Source organism: Vanessa cardui, chromosome 4, assembly GCF_905220365.1.
Source record: "Vanessa cardui chromosome 4, ilVanCard2.1, whole genome shotgun sequence".
Classification (NCBI taxonomy): Eukaryota; Metazoa; Arthropoda; class Insecta; order Lepidoptera; family Nymphalidae; genus Vanessa; species Vanessa cardui.
In genome coordinates, this window is record NC_061126.1 from 7928823 (window position 1) to 7949110 (window position 20288).

A 20288-nucleotide genomic window follows, 5' to 3' on the forward strand; every position below is an offset into this window, starting at 1 on the left:
TGGCAGAATTTCTATGAAATTTCTCACATGCAGGTTTCCTCACGATGTTTTCCTTCACCGCCGAGTACGAGATGAATTATAAAGACAAATTAAGCACATGAATCAGCGGTGCTTGCCTGGGTTTGAACCCGCAATCATCGATTAAGATGCACGCGTTCTAACCACGGGGCCGTCTCGACTCGAATAATTTTAATTGACGACATCGAAACAATACATACCATGGCAACTCTGGTAGCGATGTCTACGGAGTCTACGTCGTTCCCATATATGAGCGGGTTGAAGGGCTGCGGCGCTAGTTGCGGGGAATTAGGCGAAGGTGTCGTATGGGGCGACGCGAGCGACAGGCGTTGCGTGTGCGCGCTGCCAACCGATACCCGCCGGCTCTCGGGCGTGCTGTGCGAGCCTTCGCGGAACGACGCCGGCTGAACTCTAAACAACGGGTTAACGTTTTCACCATTCCTCATTAGGATTGTTTAATGTGTTGTTTCATTGTTAAATCAAAGGCATTATGAAGTAAAACTATTATATTCATCTAAAATCAGCGCACGCATTAAACTTTACTGAATTCGTGACGTTATAAATCGCATTCCACGTAATTTCTATTAAACTGGCTTATAGTTTCCATTTTAATGGAATGAAGCAGTAATTATACCTACTATGATGTGACAATTATTGAAAATCTACAATACATATGGCTTTAAATTCGTTGTAACGTTACAGGTAAAAATAAAAAATCAGATTAACTTACTTCAGCGTAGCGCCTCCGACGCTGTCTCTTCTTGAAGGCATTAGCGGCGCAGATGCTTGCTCTGCAGAGCTGTTCGTTAAACTGTTTATAGCCTAATGAACAAGTAAAATAGTACATATAACATTTTTATTTAGTATCACGTTCGCAGAATATAGTATGTCATTTACTTCAATATCAAAATCACTCAGCGTTTATATCAGAAAGGATCAGGATGCATTGTATTTAGCAAGCATATCGCTCTCAATCTTGCTAGCCGAGAGATTTTGACACGTGCGGTAATTATATTATATCCGAGCGTTAAATCTACTAGCGCATTAGATTCATTACCAAACGTAAATATTTACAATAATGCAAATCTTCAATACCATAACCGTTACGTCTTAACTTAAAGCTACTACTTACATTCCTCTATATCTACTATGTGGTAATATTGTTTATATTTTTGTTTATTAAGGCATATGATGATTTTCTTTTTATATAGTTATATATTTTTTGAAATATAGATAGAAGAACAGACAATTAAGTGGTCACCACCCATAGACATGTTGAGGAATATTAATACACATTAAGAAAAAATCAATATTCCTTAAATCGCCAATACGCCACCAAGCTTGGAAACTAAGATGTTATGTTCCTTGTGCCTGTTACACTGGCTGAAGCTGTCTGAAGGGTCCGGCCCTTCAAACCGTAACAAAATTATACTACGTATATCAATTTGCCGGTAGAGTATCTGATGAGTGGGTGCTACCTAAACAGACGGTGTACAAACGAATAATAAAACGATATATTTAATTTAACCTATTTTTCACACAGTATTTATCCTTAAGAATATATTATAAATGTTAAACGCTTGGTTCGAATTAAGAATGTTTACCATTGTAATTACAATCCGTAGTTGTATAAATATTGTAAGATATATAAATAAAAGCATTAAATTAAATGTGCTACGTGCGGTTCAATATCAGCACCGGCAAATGGCAGCTGAATATATTTTACTCTTTGTCTATGTTTCAGTATTTTAAAAGTGTAGCATGAAAATAACTTAAAGAAACACGTGCTTTGTCGGAACAGGGTATATTGTATGAGCATAGAATTATTATTATAATTGCTTAGTCAATCGTCAATCATATTTCTACTACATTCGAGCCTACTACAAAATATATTACCATAAGCCACATTTTAGCCAGTTTGGAAGCACATCATTCATCAATCATATTTAACATTAGAAAATCATTTAATTCATACTTAATATTATAAATAAACAAACTAAACTCCCGCGTAACACTTAAAATTATTTTAATATGAAGCTAAAACCCAGTTTATAAACATGCATGCAAAAGTTTTAAAATAGTAGGTAGGTTAAAAATAAATTTCTAACAAGGTGTTCCGTGGGTGTTAGTTGGCGTGTTATCCTAAAATTAAATACAAAATATTTTACAAAACCACAAACAATTGACATGCTCGACGATGCAAACTAAAACAATGACTGAAACGGTATCGCGATTACTCATTTATATTTTTTTTACGTGTATTTAGGTTTGACATACATTGAAAATAATTGCTCGCACTCATTTCAGTCAAGTTTTTCTTTATATGCCCCCTCTTAGATATGGAATGTGGATTTTGTTTATTTTCTTTGTTAGGTACGAATTAGAATTTAGTTGTCGTGTTAGCTCTAAAAGGTCGGCACATTTTAATACCTAATGCTGGCACAAAACTTTCAAAATGTTGTGATTAAATAGTCAAATTGTGCAATGTAAAAAGAATATATATTTACACCAGTTCCGGCGGTTCCCATGACTTGCATAGCCTAGCGAAGTAGGGAAAAAGTGAGTAGAATGTTAGTGAGGACGAAAAGTCGATAATCAGAATAAAATAGAGTTAAAGTCATTTAGGTTCAGTGTAAAAGTGGAAAAGTTTGCGATGAGTATAAGAGATTTTTCATTCGTCAAATGATATTTCCAAATTTTTACAAGAAACATGCATATTTTAAAAAGGAACATTTGATGAATAAAAAACTTCTTGAGCATTTAAGTTTGAGAGTAAGATGAAAAAAGTGGAAGCTAGATATTGGTCAGGGAGCATATTCAGTTATATCTAACAATAATTGTGAGGAGTAAATTTTCGAACACAAAAAACTGCCACATTTGCTTAGCGACACGAATAAAAATGCGCTCACGATTTGCGTGTATAAGAAAAAAATTAATAAGTGATTGAATAAGATCACACCGCTGTGTTGCAATTAAGAATCTAATTAAAATACCTGTTTTAAATGATTTTTCAAAACTGAGCTCTCCGGTTCTGGAAGAGGTGGTAAGTCCTGATCGTTACCAGTAGGGCACGTGAGTTTCGTTGCATCCAAATCCACTAGCCAAATGTCATCTGGTAATCTGTAAATTTATTTCATTTAATACAAACCCAACTCTTAAAAAATATTACTTAATGGCTATTGATATTTCAAAGCATCTAAAAAAATTGAAAGACACGTGTTTATGATTTTCCCTAAGGTACATATACCCAGCTAGCAATAAAGATAAGCTTACAAATTCAAAGAAACATTTAATAAAGGCTGAAATGCTAATTACCTGAAGTTCTTTTTGTAAGTAAAGAAAGTTGCCGGTATTCCGATGAGAAATGGTGTAGGGGCCAACAGTAGTTGTTCAGCGCAACTCATGCAGCTGGGCAAAAGAGGTATGGCGGGGAACATGTACTCCAGCGGATACAGCATAGCGACTAACGCCATCACGGACATGGAGAGCGCGTTGTAGTCGCGGGACTGCACCACCACTTTGTTCTCCAACATGATCAACGTTAGTACCTTTAAGCACGTGTCGATGCCTGTTGGGTCCAATTGAAACGGTCAACGGGTATAGTTTCATTGTAATTATTGACATTCATTATTTCAACGATTATATATATAAACATCAACAACAACAACGGCCTGTAAATTCCCACTGCTGGGCTAAAGGCCTCCTCTCCTTTTGAGGAGAAGGTTTGGAACATATTCCACCACGCTGTTCCAATGCGGGTTGGTGGAATACACATGTGGCAGAATTTCTATGAACTTTGTCACATGCAGGTTTCCTCACGATGTTTTCCTTCACCGCTGAGCACGAGATGAATTATAAAGACAAATTAAGCACATGAATTAGCGGTGCTTGCCTTGGTTTGAACCCGTAATCATCGGTTAAGATGCACGCGTTCTAACCACTGGGGCATCTCGACTCTCGATATAAAGATCGCAGGACTCTAAACTCACCGAGTAATTCCAAGGGTAAGTGGAGAGGAAAATCGACGAGCGTAAAGCGAGTATGGTCCGGTAGCGCGAAGACGAGCGGCGCGTGCGCGGTGGGGGACAGCACCTCCAACTCGAGGCGCGTGTTGCCGGGCACGGGCACGGGCGCCGACAGCAGCCGCAGGATCCACGTCTCGATCTCCTTCACGTCGTGCACGACGATCGTGGGCGTGTTGTCGTAAGCCTGCCCCGTCAGCACCGACCACACCGTATCTCTGGCGATTCCGAGCGTTTCTCGTTTTTATCGATCTATTTTATATTAATCAACAACAACAACAACAGCCTGTAAATTCCCACTGCTGGGCTAAAGGCCTCCTCTCCCTTTGAGGAGAAGGTTTGGAACATTTGGAATTTCTATGAAATTTCTCACATGCAGGTTTCCTTACGATGTTTTCCTTCACCGCTGAGCTCGAGATGAATTATAAAGACAAATTAAGCACATGAATCAGCGGTGCTTGCCTGGGTTTGAACCCGCAATCATCGGTTAAGATGCACGCGTTCTAACCACTGGGCCATCTCGACTCTTACGCATCGGTGGTTCAGTGGTAGAATGCTCGCCTTCCTTACATTAATCGCATACGAGTAGTTCTTGGCTGGCAGAAAATGCTGTAATAGCGTTAAGTCCGCCCTTTGTACATGTTTGATCTGTGCAATAAAGAATAATAATAAAAAAAAAAAGTAATTTGTTTTTCTCTAATTAAATGTTCTTGTTTAATGCTTTCGAATTGTAAATCATTAAATAGTAAAAGTTATAATTTAATTATTTTAACATTATTTTAATTGTATAATCATTTAGTTAACATAATATTATCTATTAATATGACCGACTAAACTTATTTCGATCAGAAGTTACCTAAAGTGTAACCCATATAACGGCTATAATACATCGTGGGCGTTTGTCGGATGCGATAACGCAAATAATTCATTTTACGTAAATCTAATCACGTGTCAAATAGTTTGTTTTATGTTAATATTCATGAACATTTATTATAAATACGTTATTTAGCTACATGGGGATATATTCAAACGCAATATTACAAGACTCACATACCTAAATATTTGTCTAGACGCACCGACGCGCCTTGGACTGGAAGACTCGTTACAGGCATCAATTAATTTTTTAAGGATAAAGAGGCACTCTCGGAATGTTGAAAAGAAAGGATGGTGGGATAAAAGGCATATGGACGTTAAGGAATGGTTCCGCACCCGCTGCAACAACACAAATATACTGTGAAAAACAATATTGGGACATATGTTCATACATTATAAAATTACAATTAAATGAGAAATTATTTCTTACAAGTAGATCAAGTTATGTTTCATTAAGTTATAGTATCTTTATCGATACCAAACCAAACTTTAAATTTTTTAGCATTTTTTTAAATATGTTGTTTTCAAGGCATATGGCACGATTTAGTTGACACAAAGTAAACATGGCAGGTAACCTGTCTCTTCCTGGCTGCTCGCGGACTGGGCGAGTGCGAGCCGCCGCTCTCCGAGTCCGGCTGCGCGGGCGCCAGTCGCGGCGCAGCGCTGCAGTCCCGCTCGGAGTCGCTCGGCGCTACGTTGCTGCTCCTATAGTCACTAAAACGAGCGCTACGCGTTACTCACACTCCTTGATCTCCCTTAGTCTTTAATAATATTGAACTATGCACAGTTGATATATATGTTAAAAAAGCCGGATATATATATTTTTGTCTTGGATGTATTTACACATTCTTTAGAATTTATAATTACTTAGAATTTACCTTATTGTTTCCGATCTGTACATTCTGCAAGACTTAGTACGACTATCTTTAGACATATACATTGGTAATCAAAAGAACATAGTAAAAGTAATCAAAATCCACCTGGAGAATGCTGAATCTGAGCTTTTCTCCATAGACTTTCGCCACGACTCTCGTCGAAGCACGCTGCGCTCGCGAGGGCCCGGCGCCGGCGCGCGCTCCACGGCGCGGTAGAAGTTGATGCATATTCCGTAGCGAGTTTTACCTATATTATAAAATGACTTAAAAAACAGACTTTTCAATAATGAGATATCGTGCTCTTTAGAATATGTGATCCATAAAAGGAAAATTAGAATGACAAGATATTAAAGGAAATTGTAAGTGATTTAACTTAATTTCTTAAGTAACTGAGAACTTTGAAAAAAAAATTAAACGTACCAGAATCTTTATCAGTAAGCGTAAAGACAAAGGACGTGGTGTCTCGCGTTGTAATGTGAGCGAGTTGTCGCCGCGGGCCCACTGACATGCAGCCCTCGGGTTGGCAGAAGTACACCATGTCCAGAGGTAGCGGGAAGTCATCGTGGTTTGTTAAAGGATAACGACGAAGAAGTTCAGGTGCCTAGAAAGACACAGTTTTAACGTTAACAATCACTCAACAACAACAACAGCCTGTAAATTCCCACTGCTGGGCTAAAGACCTCCTCTCCCTTTGAGGAGAAGGTTTGGAACATATTCCACCACGCTGTTCCAATGCGGGTTGGTGGAATACATATGTGGCAGAATTTCTATGAAATTTGTCACATGCAGGTTTCCTCACGATGTTTTTCTTCACCGCTGAGCACGAGATGAATTATAAAGACAAATTAAGCACATGAATCAGCGGTGCCTGGGTTTGAACCCGCAATCATCGGTTAAGATGAACGCGTTCTAACCACTGAGCCATCTCGACTCACTAACAGCAATCACTCACGAAGAATATTTTTCATTTAACCACACTATTTTGAAATCTTATATCAATGAGTAGAAAAAAATCAAAATCATTGATAAATGAGAAGTAGCAATACACGCCTCACCATTTTATAACAATATGGCATTTAATATAAAAGATGTGCTTGAAATAACGAAGATTAATTCGAATTGTTATAATCACCTGGACTGGTGCCAATCCTTTGCCTGACGTGTACGGCTTGGCCCCAACGATGGTTAAATAATCCACCAACCGTGGACATAAATGCTGCTTTTGAATATCCATATTTTTGATATGCACAATCCTAATTTCCTTGAATCTCTAAACATGAGTTTGTTTAAACCCATTATATTGTATTAAAATATTGCTTGTCATAGTTATCACGGATATATTCCTAAAAATAAACAAGGTACGTTAAGAACAATAATGGTAATATGGTAATAATAATAAAATAAAACTATATTATATATTAATTAGCTCTCACTTTTTATTTAAAGATTTTCTAGCAGACAAATTGTCATGTTTAATCATGTACAAATAATTAGATTACATCGTCATTATAATACATCTTAGTATGTACTTTGTAGGGATGAAATTGCCCAAAGTTAAAGCTTAGAAGTGGGCGTCCCCACTTCTATATATAGCCTAGCCCTAGGATTAAGAATCGAACCTATGAAGTTTTACATCGCTAAACCTAAAAATGTACAACCAAAAGGCAGTAATCATAATTTTCAATTAATGTTTTTCGATATAATTAAGCTTATATTTAACACCCATATTAACACAGAGAAGATTGGTAATATCAAAGGACGTTATATATAATCTCCTTTTATTGTTCATTAAATTAATTTTCCTAGGTATATAGTATAGCATCACGATCGGATGCCCTTGACCTATTTACCGCACTGACCTAATTTGATCGCAGACTGCTCATGCCGCAGGCGTACTCCCCACAAAGCTTTAGGGCGTTTATGGACAATAAACTATAAAACTTTAATGGACAGTATAGCGAGAACCCGGGAGTAAAACTATAAAAATTAGATAAATGACATCTTGCTATATTAGATGGATAAATGAACATGGGTGTGTAGACCGACTTCAAAAGTGAGGGTTAACATTCTGTCCCTTCATTTATTTTTCGGAGAAATGATATTCTCCGATATTACGACATCTCCATTTAATTTGTATTAGGTACATTTAGGCGTTATTCAAGTTATAATAGAATAGCTGTTTGAATAGTCGTTATCTGAGTCGGATGAATTTGTTATATCAATTCTGAATGACATATTAATATCCTATTCAACAGGATAAATTGAAAAACTTATGTAAGTTATCAATGACAATCTAAGAATCATTACAATAACAGAAAGAAAATAACTAAATAGAAAGGGTAAGTAAAAATACGCTTAAATTATTATCAATTACATTTCAAGTAAATATAAATTAAATAACTATTTGCATAGAAAAAATACATAAGTATATTCAAATCACAATTAAAAATAACAGCTAGGTATACAAATCACGATCGCCTGAAACAGTGTTATATATATAAGCATTATTTATTTTTGTATATTTTTACATACATAATACTTTCGTTATCTGAATTTCTTATTTCATAGGATTCATTTAATGTTAGGTGGCTTAATATATATTCTATACTAGCCACCCGCCTCGGCTTCACACGTGTATAAGGTTGTTACTTAGTATAACACAGAATGTCTTACAACGTTAACAGCTTTTTGTCATTAGTCAGTACAAACCGCAATTTCCTTGTATTTTATATCTATAATATCTTAGAAAATATTAATTTAAATTACATGCAATAAAGGGTCATATTGATTTATATTAAATGAATAATGTAGTTATGTTTGCGAATTTGTTTTATACTATGTAAAGATATTTTATAAATGAGTTAGCTAAAATAAATCTAAATAAAGTAAAACTGAATCCGTTGATTATTATCGTCCATGACGTCAGCTTTGCGTTGTCTAATAACGTCATCATGTGGGTAGATAGGGGAATGAATTGCTTCGTATACTGTCGCAATATTTCTTATTATAGATGAGTTTATGAGTTTTGCTGGGACTTCAAATATTGAAAGATAATTTCCTAAACAATATATGAGATAGGATACTCGACACAGATGTTGGTACCGATTTATTAGAAGTTTTTATTTAACTTGCAATGTTTGTTAGTTTGTTTAGGTCAAATCTTGCAAGATTATTACCACTTCCTATTATCCTATGGAATTCGCTCCAGGCTCTCAATTATTAACAGTCAATAGTGTAGGCAAGAAAACTTGTGTATAATATTATAGCTAATTATTATATTGTGCATAATATAATAATAGCTTTTTAAAAGAATATATATCTTTTAATTTATTTTAACCACCAGGCTATAATTTTAAATATATTCGGAAAGAACATTAAAATTATCGCACGTTTGATACGACCCGTATGATTATCAGGTGTAAATTTGGTTGTTCATTTTATCCTTACGATATTAATCGTATAGTTATTTCACAAATGTATCACATTAGTAAATAATACTATAATTGTCTGTGTCTGAATATAGTGCGTAAGTAAGCTATGTTAGATTATAACAAATAATATACCTACTCCATAATAATAATGAGTATGTAGTGTAAATGATAACTTAAAGGATTCAAGAATTCATTATGAAATTTTACAATTTGTACAGTAGTTTTTTTTTTTTTATTTCTATGTTTCCCTTCTATTCGCTCTAAAGAAGCTTTAGCCCAGGTCTTTCATTTCAAGAATCAAGAAAAAATCGAGGAATGCATTTAAATAAAATTAAATATTTTTTGTAGAGTTTTAATGAAAATACTCTAATGTTCGAATGAAAGGTAATTTAGGTAACGGTATTATTGAAATACTTTGAGAGTTTTCAGAATTTGTGATAAACCTTTAAGTACTCGTAATTCTTTAATATTTTAAGGAAACGCGCCTTTTGTTCGACGTATCTTTTTGGGGCAATGTTTTAGTCACATTAGGATCCCAGAGTTAACAAGACAACTGCGATTCTCTTTTATCGGATTCAATAGAACCGACTTAAAACAAAAAAAATAAAACTTAACAACTTAATAAAATATACTCGTAAATAAGAGTATGTGTAATGTTTTAATATTAAATAATAAACAAACTAGAATTGGAATAGGAATAAATATTTATAGTACGTAACATTTTACTCGCGTTTTTTTTTAATTTACCAAACAAGGTTTACGTTTTGATAAAATCCCAATGAAGAAAGGGCTCAACGAATCATCACATTATGAAAAAGTTAATTTGTTACAGCTCTGTAGGTTCAACAATAGTAATGCGTAATGTACACATTGTACTTGTAATTACATTACACCGTTTCAGTTACACGAGTTGTTTTAAGTCAGTATCAAGGATATTATTAATGCTTAGTAAATAATTCTGAATAAAATTTCATATTAAAAAAAAATATTATCAAAATTAGGCCAAATTGTTCAAGCTGATTGCTTTAAAAAGGAGAATTAAATAGCTCATAAGTGCACACCGCCGTTAAAATAACGATATGTTAATTTTGTTCTACTTTACTAATTGCTCCCCCACTGTTACGATATTCAATGCCAATATCACACGCTGATAAAGTTAGATAAGTGGGAAGACCTTCGATTAAGTAAGGGGTTGATTTCATCAATCCAATTTTTCGATAATTATTGAACGTCTCGTAAACTGGCTCCTTACCAAGATCGATTAAATGACGAGATAAGGCTGTATCGGTGAAAAAGGTGTTTTCGATTATAACAGAAAATACGATTTGTTATTGTTTTTTTTATATTTATGATTATTTGGAATATATAAAATAATAATAATGAAAATTTTATGTATTAAATTATAATAAAATATTTATAAAGAAAAGACTTAGGCGTAAAAATAAAAAATAAATTATAATGCAATAATTTACAAAAAAATATCTTAAAATTACGTCACACAGACGACAACCAGGTACGCGAGTGACGCACTAATATCACTTCTAACAGGCCATGGTAATCACCGTTCAAATGTTACAAAACCTATAGGGATCCCTCATAGCTTAAGGATATTGCGAAACTTACCTTCACTTTACATCGAGGGTTGTGGCTCGCACTGTTTTCTACATTATTTGCCCGTCGCACGCAAATGTGGAATTTCGTGCGAATTACACTTGAGTGCGAGATGCCGCGTAGTGCATGTCGTGAGCGCGACACGGTGGCCAGTGCTGACATGCGCGGCCGCCCACGCTCGATAAAGCCGCCGCGCGCCGCGTTGCGCCCTCCGCGGTCGTACTATCAGCGCCCGACCTACGAGACCTTCAAGCTAAGGCCGCCTCGCTCGCTCCCAACACACTCAGAGTATACTTTTTATTGATTGCTTTTGCATGGGATGTTACTTTCACATAATTCATGAAATCTGAGATTAATCTAATTATGATTTAAAACAACCGCTAAGCGAAATATATTCCGTAAAAATTATCATTTAGTATGTTGTTATTATAAAATGAAAAAAAAATGTATGGAAGGAATCTAATCACAATAGTTTACATGATCGAATATATAAATTATAAGAATACTTCTCACTTTACTTGCCTATTTTATTATTTACGGACATACAATTATCGAGGTACCCAAATATGAATTTAAATTTTATTTGTCGAATATAATTTTATTTCGAATGATATATTGAAACGTTGTAATCACGTTCGTGACTAATTTCGTGCGAGTGAGTGTTTCGATGGTTTTTTTATGATATCTCAAAGGGCTGATCAGCTGATGTAATCTAGTTAAATCAACTCTGATAACCGTGATCTGTCGGGGCTCCTCTATCTTTTTTTTAGACTCCTCATTTAATTAACAATAGAGCGTTTTTACGCATAATTACGAGATTTTTTTATTATATTACAAATATATATCATCCTCCTCAATGATGTTCTAGTAAACAGATATGTTATTAACGCGCAAAAAGTGAAGACTAGAAAACGTCCCAATTGGTACTTTGTCGTCTCATGTCTCAATTGGTTTGCCTTTAGTCGTTTTACGTAGTAATACGTTATAATACATTATAATACATCATAATTACGTAGTAATACGTTTTGCGAAATTAAAACATCTAGTTATCCCTTTCCCTTATTGTTTTTATCAAGCCATCCTTTTTACTTGTAACGAAATGTAAAATAAACGGTCCCCGGAGCGGCACACTTTTTTCTGTTGTTCAGTATGGGTATAACATATCTGTTTATTAGAATATCATTGATCGTCCTTCTATTCGTATACGAGAAATATTTTGCTTAAACTATTACGTTAAAAGATATTTTTAAAAAACCTTTTTGCCTACACCTAATGTATAGTCCGTACCTACTGTCAGGAAGCCGGCGACGCTTCTCGGGCGCTATCCGCCCTTGAAACCCTAGGCGGATTTGCTCGTTGAGACGTAGGTACTGTTTGGTTATTATTATGAAGATATTGTCTATATAAACGATTGTTTTACTATCATTACAATATAGACGACTAATCAAAGATAATGAAATTTAAGCGTACAAAATTTTACAACTTTTTACTAATTGTTATAATTATGTACATATATGTTCCTAACGTTCAGGGAGATAGGGCGAATATCCAAGTCACGTTTATAAACCAGCGAGGGAGCGAGGAGAACTTGGGCCCCATCAATAGAAGTGATTCGGCCTCACTTACGTAGCTGTGAAAAGGAGGCGCGGAACTTTCACATTCAGACAAACGCAGGTGCTGTCCGGATACGATTGCTTCGGTAGCGAGGTGAGAGATGACACTCTCCTGCCTTAAGTGTGACGTACTATCGAACAAGGAGCGATAACCTAACAGTATGGCGCTCTGAAGACCAGAGACGGCGATCTTACGCTATCGAGCATGCTTTATGTCGTGATGGGTAGCGAAAGGTGCTAGATGGAAATTTTGCGAAAGTGTCAGGTCGCAAAAGGAGGAATACCTCTGAAATGGGTACCACTGATTTTGTTTTAGGCCGGCGAGACCTAATTATCCTCTCACTTTATGTGGTTGAAACGCGTTAATCATAATTACAGCCAGATAAAAAGGGGGTTCGGTATGTCTATATTTTCCGCTTGCTCTGGGGTGTCAAGGAGTCAAATCGGTTACTGGAATACCTATGACCGGTCGTTTTTTTTCCGAAAACTAATATTCCTGGATTTATCATAAGAGTACTCTGTTTCCCACATTTGGTAGAGTTTAGCACAACAAACAACGACCTCCCTTGTATTTCCTACCGTAGTATAAGGTGTGGTTCTTGTTAATATATTAATATACATATATAAGTTGTGATCATAAAGGAAAATTATATAAAAAAATAATGAACTATGTGTCATAATATGTGGCGTGCATTGAAATAAAACAATTGCATATAATAAATTATTTATTTTATAAATAAATATAAAAGTACAATTTTAGGTAATGTTAAACATTCGTTAAAAACGATTTCGATTTATTTTCCAGCGTCTTCTTTTAGTGAAACAGTTCTATTAAAAACCATCTGAAAAAAAAAACACAATTAGTCAAAGAAATGGAATTAAAAAATAATAATTAAAATCATAATAACACAAATAATTACAAACAAACTTAAGTCACATTGCAGTTAATATTTTCTCGACATTTGTGCATAATTCAATTTAATATTTCTTTTAGCCTTTTAACAAATTATATTCATTACATATAATTCTATACATGTCAAGTATGAGTAATTTTAATATAGCAACACTAATATCGTTGATTTCTCTTATGAGTTATGACATTTATTTTGAGTTTAGTCTGGATGGATTTGGTTTGGGTTAGGATGGAAAGAAGTTGTTTTTTACTTCGTTAGAGCTATACAACTGGAAATCATAATTAAGAAATCGTACGATCTTTACGAAAAAAAAAACAAAGTATAATAAATAAATTATAACATTTTTTCATGCCTAATGGTCATAGAACTTTTTTAAAATTTATACTTCATTATAGAGTGCTACCTAAAGATCAATGCATTTTTACAAATTAACCGATACAAGCTGTAATCGTAATATATAGGAACAAAAATAAAAATAACAACAAGAACGAAAAAATAAACAAAACGAGCACCGCTGGAGCCAGTCAGAACTAACTTACTTTCAATATATATTACGTATTAAATAAGAGATACATTAAACAAATTATCAACAAAAAGACAACACCGTTACATAAAATCGTTTATAATAGAAAGAGACACAGAGACGAAGAAAGAGAGGGAAATATTGTCAGAAAGAGAGGGAAATATTGGCTGGATAACGCTTTCTTATTTAAATGTGATTGATACATATTACATACGTTCGTGGGCGAGGAGTCCGGGTCGACGGAGAAGAAACCGATGCGTTCGAACTGGAACTTGTCGTACACGCGCGCCGCGCGTAACGACGCGTCGGCGCATGCGCGAACCGCGCGCAGCGTGTCCGCGCGGCAGTCCGACACGAACCCGCCCGGGACCTCGCTCGGGTCTTCCGGGTTTTTGTGTTTGAACCTGCGTGGATGTCGAATAACGAGTTTCTTATAAACCTACTCACTTTTAAAAGACAATGTGCCGTTTTCAAAACAACAAAACTTTTAACAATATGAAAGTTACACGATCCTTTTCCACCTTAAATTCTTATAGATTTCAAAAAAAGTTGGCTCTATTCTCACGGAAATCTCGGAAAACTCTATTAACATTATTGAGATAACAGGTTAATTTTTACACATATTTAAATGTAATTAAGATCCAAGATCCCGCATCTTGACATATTTTCTGATGCCTTGCCCAGATTTAAGAATAAAATCTATCAATAAAAAATTTCGTCCGTAGTCACATTTTATCACTGTACTGTTCCTAAGATATAATTCTTATGATTATTTTTTGATTATTTGAAGATTAGTCTTATGATTTTTCTTTAATATATTTTTTTAATTATTACTTAAATTGAACAGGTAGACAATAAGTTTTATTTTTTCTTTGTGTGAATGTTGTGTACATCTGTAATTGTCACTCATATCAGGTCCTAATTTTTTTTTGTTTTATATGTTATTTATAAGTGCTGAATATGTGTGATGTTGATGTACCTTTTAAATAAATAAACAAATAAATAATTAAAAAAATACAAAAACTGCTAAACTCGATTAAGTACGCACCATGTATATAATAAGAAAAAGTTGTTATACTCACAGTGGTTCGTAAAGTCGAACCTCAACAGAAATTGGCTGTGAGACCCAGTGGATGAACGCTTTTGGTTTATCTGCAGACTCAGTTGACTCCGCAGTGCATTCTAATTCCGTAACCTTGCCCGTAGTATCTTTGATGACTTTTGATACCTATGAGAATAACTTTTACATTAACAGCTAAACTTTAAAATGATCAATGTGATATGCTGCCAACTTCATCGGCCATTCTCAAGAGAAATCAGTCAACTGTGCCGAACATAGTTCACTGGCGAGAAAGTCACTCCTCATAGCACGAAGAGACAGCCTCTCGGAAGGCACGACCGGAAAGCGCAAGACCAACGATTTAACGAACCTCTTGAGGCAAAGAAGTGTTAATTAAAATGCGGCCGGGACCCTTCTGAGAATTTCTCAATAAATGAGTTTTGACCCGCAACAACGACTACCATACAACAACAGCCTGTAAATTCCCACTGCTGGGCTAAAGGCCTCCTCTCCCATTGAGGAGATGGTTTGGAACATATTCCACCACGCTGTTCCAATGCGGGTTGGTGGAATACACATGTGGCAGAATTTCTATGAAATTTGTCACATGCAGGTTTCCTCACGATGTTTTTCACCGCTGAGCACGAGATGAATTATAAAGACAAATTAAGCACATGAATCAGCGGTGCTTGCCTGGGTTTGAACTCGCAATCATCGGTTAAGATGCACGCGTTCTAACCACTGGGCCATCTCGACGACTACCATAATAGGAATGAAATGTTACTAACCTTTAAAACATACCCAGCATGTCGTAACCCTACCGACTGTGTCGGCGTCAGTCGCCGGTAGCCCTTTTCTGGCTCCTCCTTGAAGTCGGTCGCTTCGATGAATACGACTTTATCTAATACAACGCTATGAGATCCTTTCTCTGGCTCATTTGGGAAGTCCGGAACTTTAACCGTCAAAGGTTTTCCACTTTCAAAATTAGTAATCGTAATTTTTAAAGGTTCAAGAACAACCATCACTCTGAAATACAAGAATAATCAAATTATTATTAGCAACGTTTAACGTATCCACGTCACTTGTCATTCAGAATTTTATGTAATAGGTATATATAGGCATGGAATAGAGCTAAGAGTAACATGTTGTTTTTTATATAAATAATGTATTTATCGTGTAAATATGGGTGGAATTATTTCTGGACAAAAAGTATATTATTTGTTTTCTAGCTACTGTAGACATTCTAATAAAGAAAAAGAACTAAGCAATACATATTTGTTGGCCAATTTAATAAAGTGATTTCCGTTTACGTTTAACAAAAAAATATGCCATTTCAACAGATATTTTTGCCTATAGCGTATAAGAAATACCCTACCTTCTTATATCTATCTCCAAGACCTACGAAGCAATCTTTTACAAACTTATAATTGGCCATTATATAATAGCTGACACGTCTTTTATCTATTATAATGATTTAAGGTAGAGTATTTGCTTAGCTGTTTCATCTAAATAAACAAGGTAAGTATAACTAAGCAATCATCGAATGTAAACGAGCCACTAAGAGAGACTCGTGCGCATGCGCAGCACAATCCAATGTAGCGCGTTACCTGGGCGCGGTGGCGTTGAGCGCGTCGCGCACGGCGGCGTCCAGCATGGAGGGGTCGACGGCCCCCACGGCGCCCGTCACGCCCAGCGCCGCGCAGAACGCGTTGATGGCCGCGGCCGGCACGCCGCGCCGCCGAAGCGCCGTCAGCGTGAACAAGCGAGGATCGTCCCAATCTGCAAATGGAAATAACCCCTTATTATTAACTTATTCTGGGAATTGTTACTGTTAAATGAATTGTCTGGGAATAAAATTGTAATTAATTTACAGTGATATAGTTTCGGAAATATTAAGATTATATTTAAATTACATATACAATAGATGATAGATAGAATGAGCTGAGATGGTCCAGTGGTTAGAACGCGTGCATCTTAACCGATGATTGCGGGTTCAAACCCAGGCAAGCACCACTATATATATGTGCTTAATTGTGTTTATAATTCATCTCGTGCTCGGCGGTGAAGGAAAACATCGTGAGGAAATCTGCATGTGTCTAATTTCATCGAAATTCTGCCACATGTGAATTCCACCAACCCGCATTGGAAAAGCGTGGTGGAATATGTTCCAAAAACCCTCTCCTTAATGGAAGAGGAGGCCTTATCTCAGCAGTGGGAAATTTACAGGCTGTTACTTTACTTTACTTTATACAATAGAATATTACCATTAACAATTCCTTCATCGATAAGTTTTCCAATTTTTCTTTTTGACACAACTGTGTAGTTCACATTCAACCGTCCATATTCCCATTGAACCGGGCAGTATATGTCGAGAGCATTGCAGAGCCAATAATATGAGGACCTGTAAAATTATTTGCTCATATGAAACATTTTAAAACAAGTACCATTCCATATTTTTCTTTTAGTTATTACAGAATAAAATTTTAACTATTGGAATGTGGTCTCCAAAATATAAAGTATCAATTACATTGTCATTACAGAATAGGATCTCAAATGTACTGTACTTGTATATAAGTATTATGTACTTCGGCTTTTATTAACCCCAATTATGTAAATATATTTAGCTTTTTTGTATTTATAAAACATAAGTCATAATGCTAAGAATCCATATATATATCAATAATAATAGAATACAATTATAAGTCATACCTCCTTGATTGGAACTCTTTGGTGCACAAAGAGTGAGTGATATGCTCAATGCTGTCACAGAGGCAGTGAGTATAGTCATAAGTAGGGTAGATACACCACTTGTTGCCAGTCCTGTGGTGAGGTTTGAACTTTATCCTGTATGCAACTGGATCTTGTTTGCCCTCTTCTAATGTAATCTTCATTCTTAATGTTGCCTCACCTTCATCTATTTTTCCATTTTTCATATCCTTGATATAAAATTAATTGTTAATTTCTAACAGATAACTACTACTAATTTATAAGTTCATACTTAAATACATACTTCGCACTATTTTCTAAGGAATCACTAGTAAATGATTACAAAGAAGTAATTTCTAACCATGTAATTACCTCAAATAACTGCAAGCTCTCTTCAACAGGTCGATTCCTCCAAGGAGAAGGAGGTGGGTTGAAGCCTTTTATCTCTTCAGATTTTTGATGGCACACATATGCGAGGTCCTTGGTTATCAACTTTACAGCCCATTCATAAAGCTGATCAAAATAATCAGATGAATGTGTGATTTTGTATGGTTTATAACCTGAAAGGAATTCCATAAAATGTAGAATAATTTAAATAAAGGTAACAAAAATATTGTATCAAAAATTATTTCTTACCTAACCACTCTACCATATCCTTGATTCCGATAAAGAACTTTTCTTCTTCTTTCTCAGGGTTTGTATCATCATATCTTAGAAAACACACACCATCATGGGCAGATGCATATCCGAAATTGATATTGATGGCTTTAGCGTGTCCTATGTGGAGAATACCATTTGGTTCTGGAGGGAATCTAGTCCTGACTTTACCAGATGTAATTTTAAGATGTTCTTCTAATAGCCGCTTGGTGTTAGGGGTAACAACATAGCCATCACTTTTATAGTTTTCTCCAGGAGCATGAAAAGGTAACTTTTTCATCAATTCTGGCATACTTAATGCTCCTGAAATTTCTCCACTTGATACGGAGGCTTCTGAAGCATTTTTACCTACAAATATTTAATTGATAAAATTTAAAATATTTATTGTTAATTACTAATTGTATTTTAATTAAAATAAATTACATACTCTGAGTTTCTTCCTTCTTTATCTTTTTATTAGCATCTCCACCTTTAGGTTTTTTTTCAGCTTTAGGAATAGGTGCTAAGTCGGCTTCTGTTTTTGGACCTAATAAATCCAAGATCTGCAAACATAATTGGAATAAGAACATAAGTAGCAATAATTATCACTAAAAGTAGTACTTATTTGAATTTTAATCACTTGTGTAAATAATCCAAGCTGAGCTAATAATGATTAATTATTGCTGAATACTTTTTATTTTTTTTTCTAAACAGATCACTGGAGATAGTAAAAATTTGTGTGTTTTTATATAAGTCATGACTAAATACCTGTACATCAACTTCATTCTTAATAGCTTTGCCGTCTGCCCATTTTAAGTCAGCTCTGACTGCTTGCATTACAATACCAGAATTAAAGCGGTATCTTTTTTCAATGAGCTCTTGTTTATATTTAGCCATATGTTTTTCGACCGCTTGTTCAACCTGCTCTGGTGTAATAACCACTCCCACTCCACAAGCACTCTCAAAATCATCGACATCAACTTTAGGTTCATTGACATGACTTAATAAATATTCTAATGCTGCATCAACTCTTAATGTAGAATCAAATTTACCATCTACTATGTACTTACAGATAAATGAAAGTTTGTCGCTAATTTGCGGCTTAATCTTAGTGGCCAGATGGTAAATTAATAATCCCGTGCTACTCGATATATTCTGTATATCTACCTGAAAAAATATATATATTAAACTTACAATAATTTTTATAAATCATATAACTATTTACAGAATAAGTTTGCTTTTCTAACCTCTTCTAATGAGGCGAGTAAAAACTTGGTAACGTTGGCATTTTTTAAGGTTTCTTTAGCCTTTTGCTCACTTAATCCTAGAAGTTTAAATTTTTCTACAGTTTCTTCGGTAGACATTTTGTCTAATACGTGATTTCTCCGAGTAATTAAAACTGTATATATCTATTCATCTAACCACTACTGCCGAAAGCTAATCTCCTGATGGAATTTAAATAAAAACATGATGACAGATTTGACACGTCCAGCTGAAATTGACTTTTGACATTTTAACGATGACATTTAAGTGATGTATCACCATCATATGTTATTTTCATAATGAAGTTAGTAAACTACATATTTTTTCATTTTCATTTTCAATAAATTAATTGTTGAGGAAATCTATAAAAATATTTTTATAATTGCTTTGCCGCCTCTACTTACGCTAGTATGACGTCACAAACGTAATCGTGTCGAACTGACGCAATTCGTAGCATGAGCTCAATGACTGCGATACGAATTCGATACTTTTTCGTGCTTTGAACTACACGCACTTTATATTATTATTTTTATGACGTATACGTTCGAGATGTATCAGTGACGAAATGTTCACTATATATATAATTTGATAAAGTTGTTTACATTAAACTTGATTATTTTTTAATTAGAGTATAGTAAAAGCAACAGCGGCAAGTTTTATAAGCGGTGTTAGTTTCATATTGCATCAAATTCATGAGTAATTAAGTACTAAGGACGGAAAGCATTTTATTTTAACTACCTAGA

General features: G+C 35.1%; 2 protein-coding genes across 2 annotated transcripts in view; both read right to left on the reverse strand.

Moving 5' to 3' along the window:
- Positions 1-11019, reverse strand: part of LOC124544207 (MAP kinase-activating death domain protein) — a 28667-nt gene extending 17648 nt beyond the window's left edge. Inside the window, exons 1-12 of the mRNA XM_047122670.1 lie at positions 10843-11019; positions 6921-7131; positions 6209-6389; positions 5894-6035; positions 5489-5627; positions 5095-5252; positions 4008-4258; positions 3334-3586; positions 3012-3138; positions 2526-2558; positions 749-840; positions 219-429 (exon numbers count right to left, since the gene is read on the reverse strand). Coding sequence (XP_046978626.1) covers positions 219-429; positions 749-840; positions 2526-2558; positions 3012-3138; positions 3334-3586; positions 4008-4258; positions 5095-5252; positions 5489-5627; positions 5894-6035; positions 6209-6389; positions 6921-7022 — 1689 coding nt within the window. The 5' untranslated portion in view covers positions 7023-7131; positions 10843-11019. The remainder of the gene's footprint in view (positions 1-218; positions 430-748; positions 841-2525; positions 2559-3011; positions 3139-3333; positions 3587-4007; positions 4259-5094; positions 5253-5488; positions 5628-5893; positions 6036-6208; positions 6390-6920; positions 7132-10842) is intronic.
- Positions 11020-13155: 2136 nt separating this feature from the next.
- Positions 13156-19768, reverse strand: LOC124544180 (probable glutamine--tRNA ligase). Its single transcript, XM_047122640.1, has 12 exons — positions 19530-19768; positions 19051-19449; positions 18731-18845; positions 18283-18651; positions 18019-18206; positions 17650-17876; positions 17205-17341; positions 16548-16719; positions 15729-15966; positions 14963-15108; positions 14095-14284; positions 13156-13285 (listed from the first exon to the last, which is right to left on the reverse strand). Exons 1-12 carry the CDS (start codon positions 19644-19646, stop codon positions 13238-13240), a joined length of 2346 nt encoding a protein of 781 aa, XP_046978596.1. The 5' UTR covers positions 19647-19768; the 3' UTR covers positions 13156-13237.
- Positions 19769-20288: the final 520 nt, after the last annotated feature.

Coding starts and splice junctions, on each gene's coding strand:
- LOC124544180 (XM_047122640.1), bottom strand. CDS start 19,646: ATGTCTACCGAAGAAACTGTAGAAAAATTTAAACTTCTAGGATTAAGT. Junction 17,342..17,649: donor AAAGAGTTCCAATCAAGGAG/GTATGACTTATA, acceptor ATAATTTTACAG/GTCCTCATATTATTGGCTCT. Junction 14,285..14,962: donor GTTCGACTTTACGAACCACT/GTGAGTATAACA, acceptor ACATCCACGCAG/GTTCAAACACAAAAACCCGG.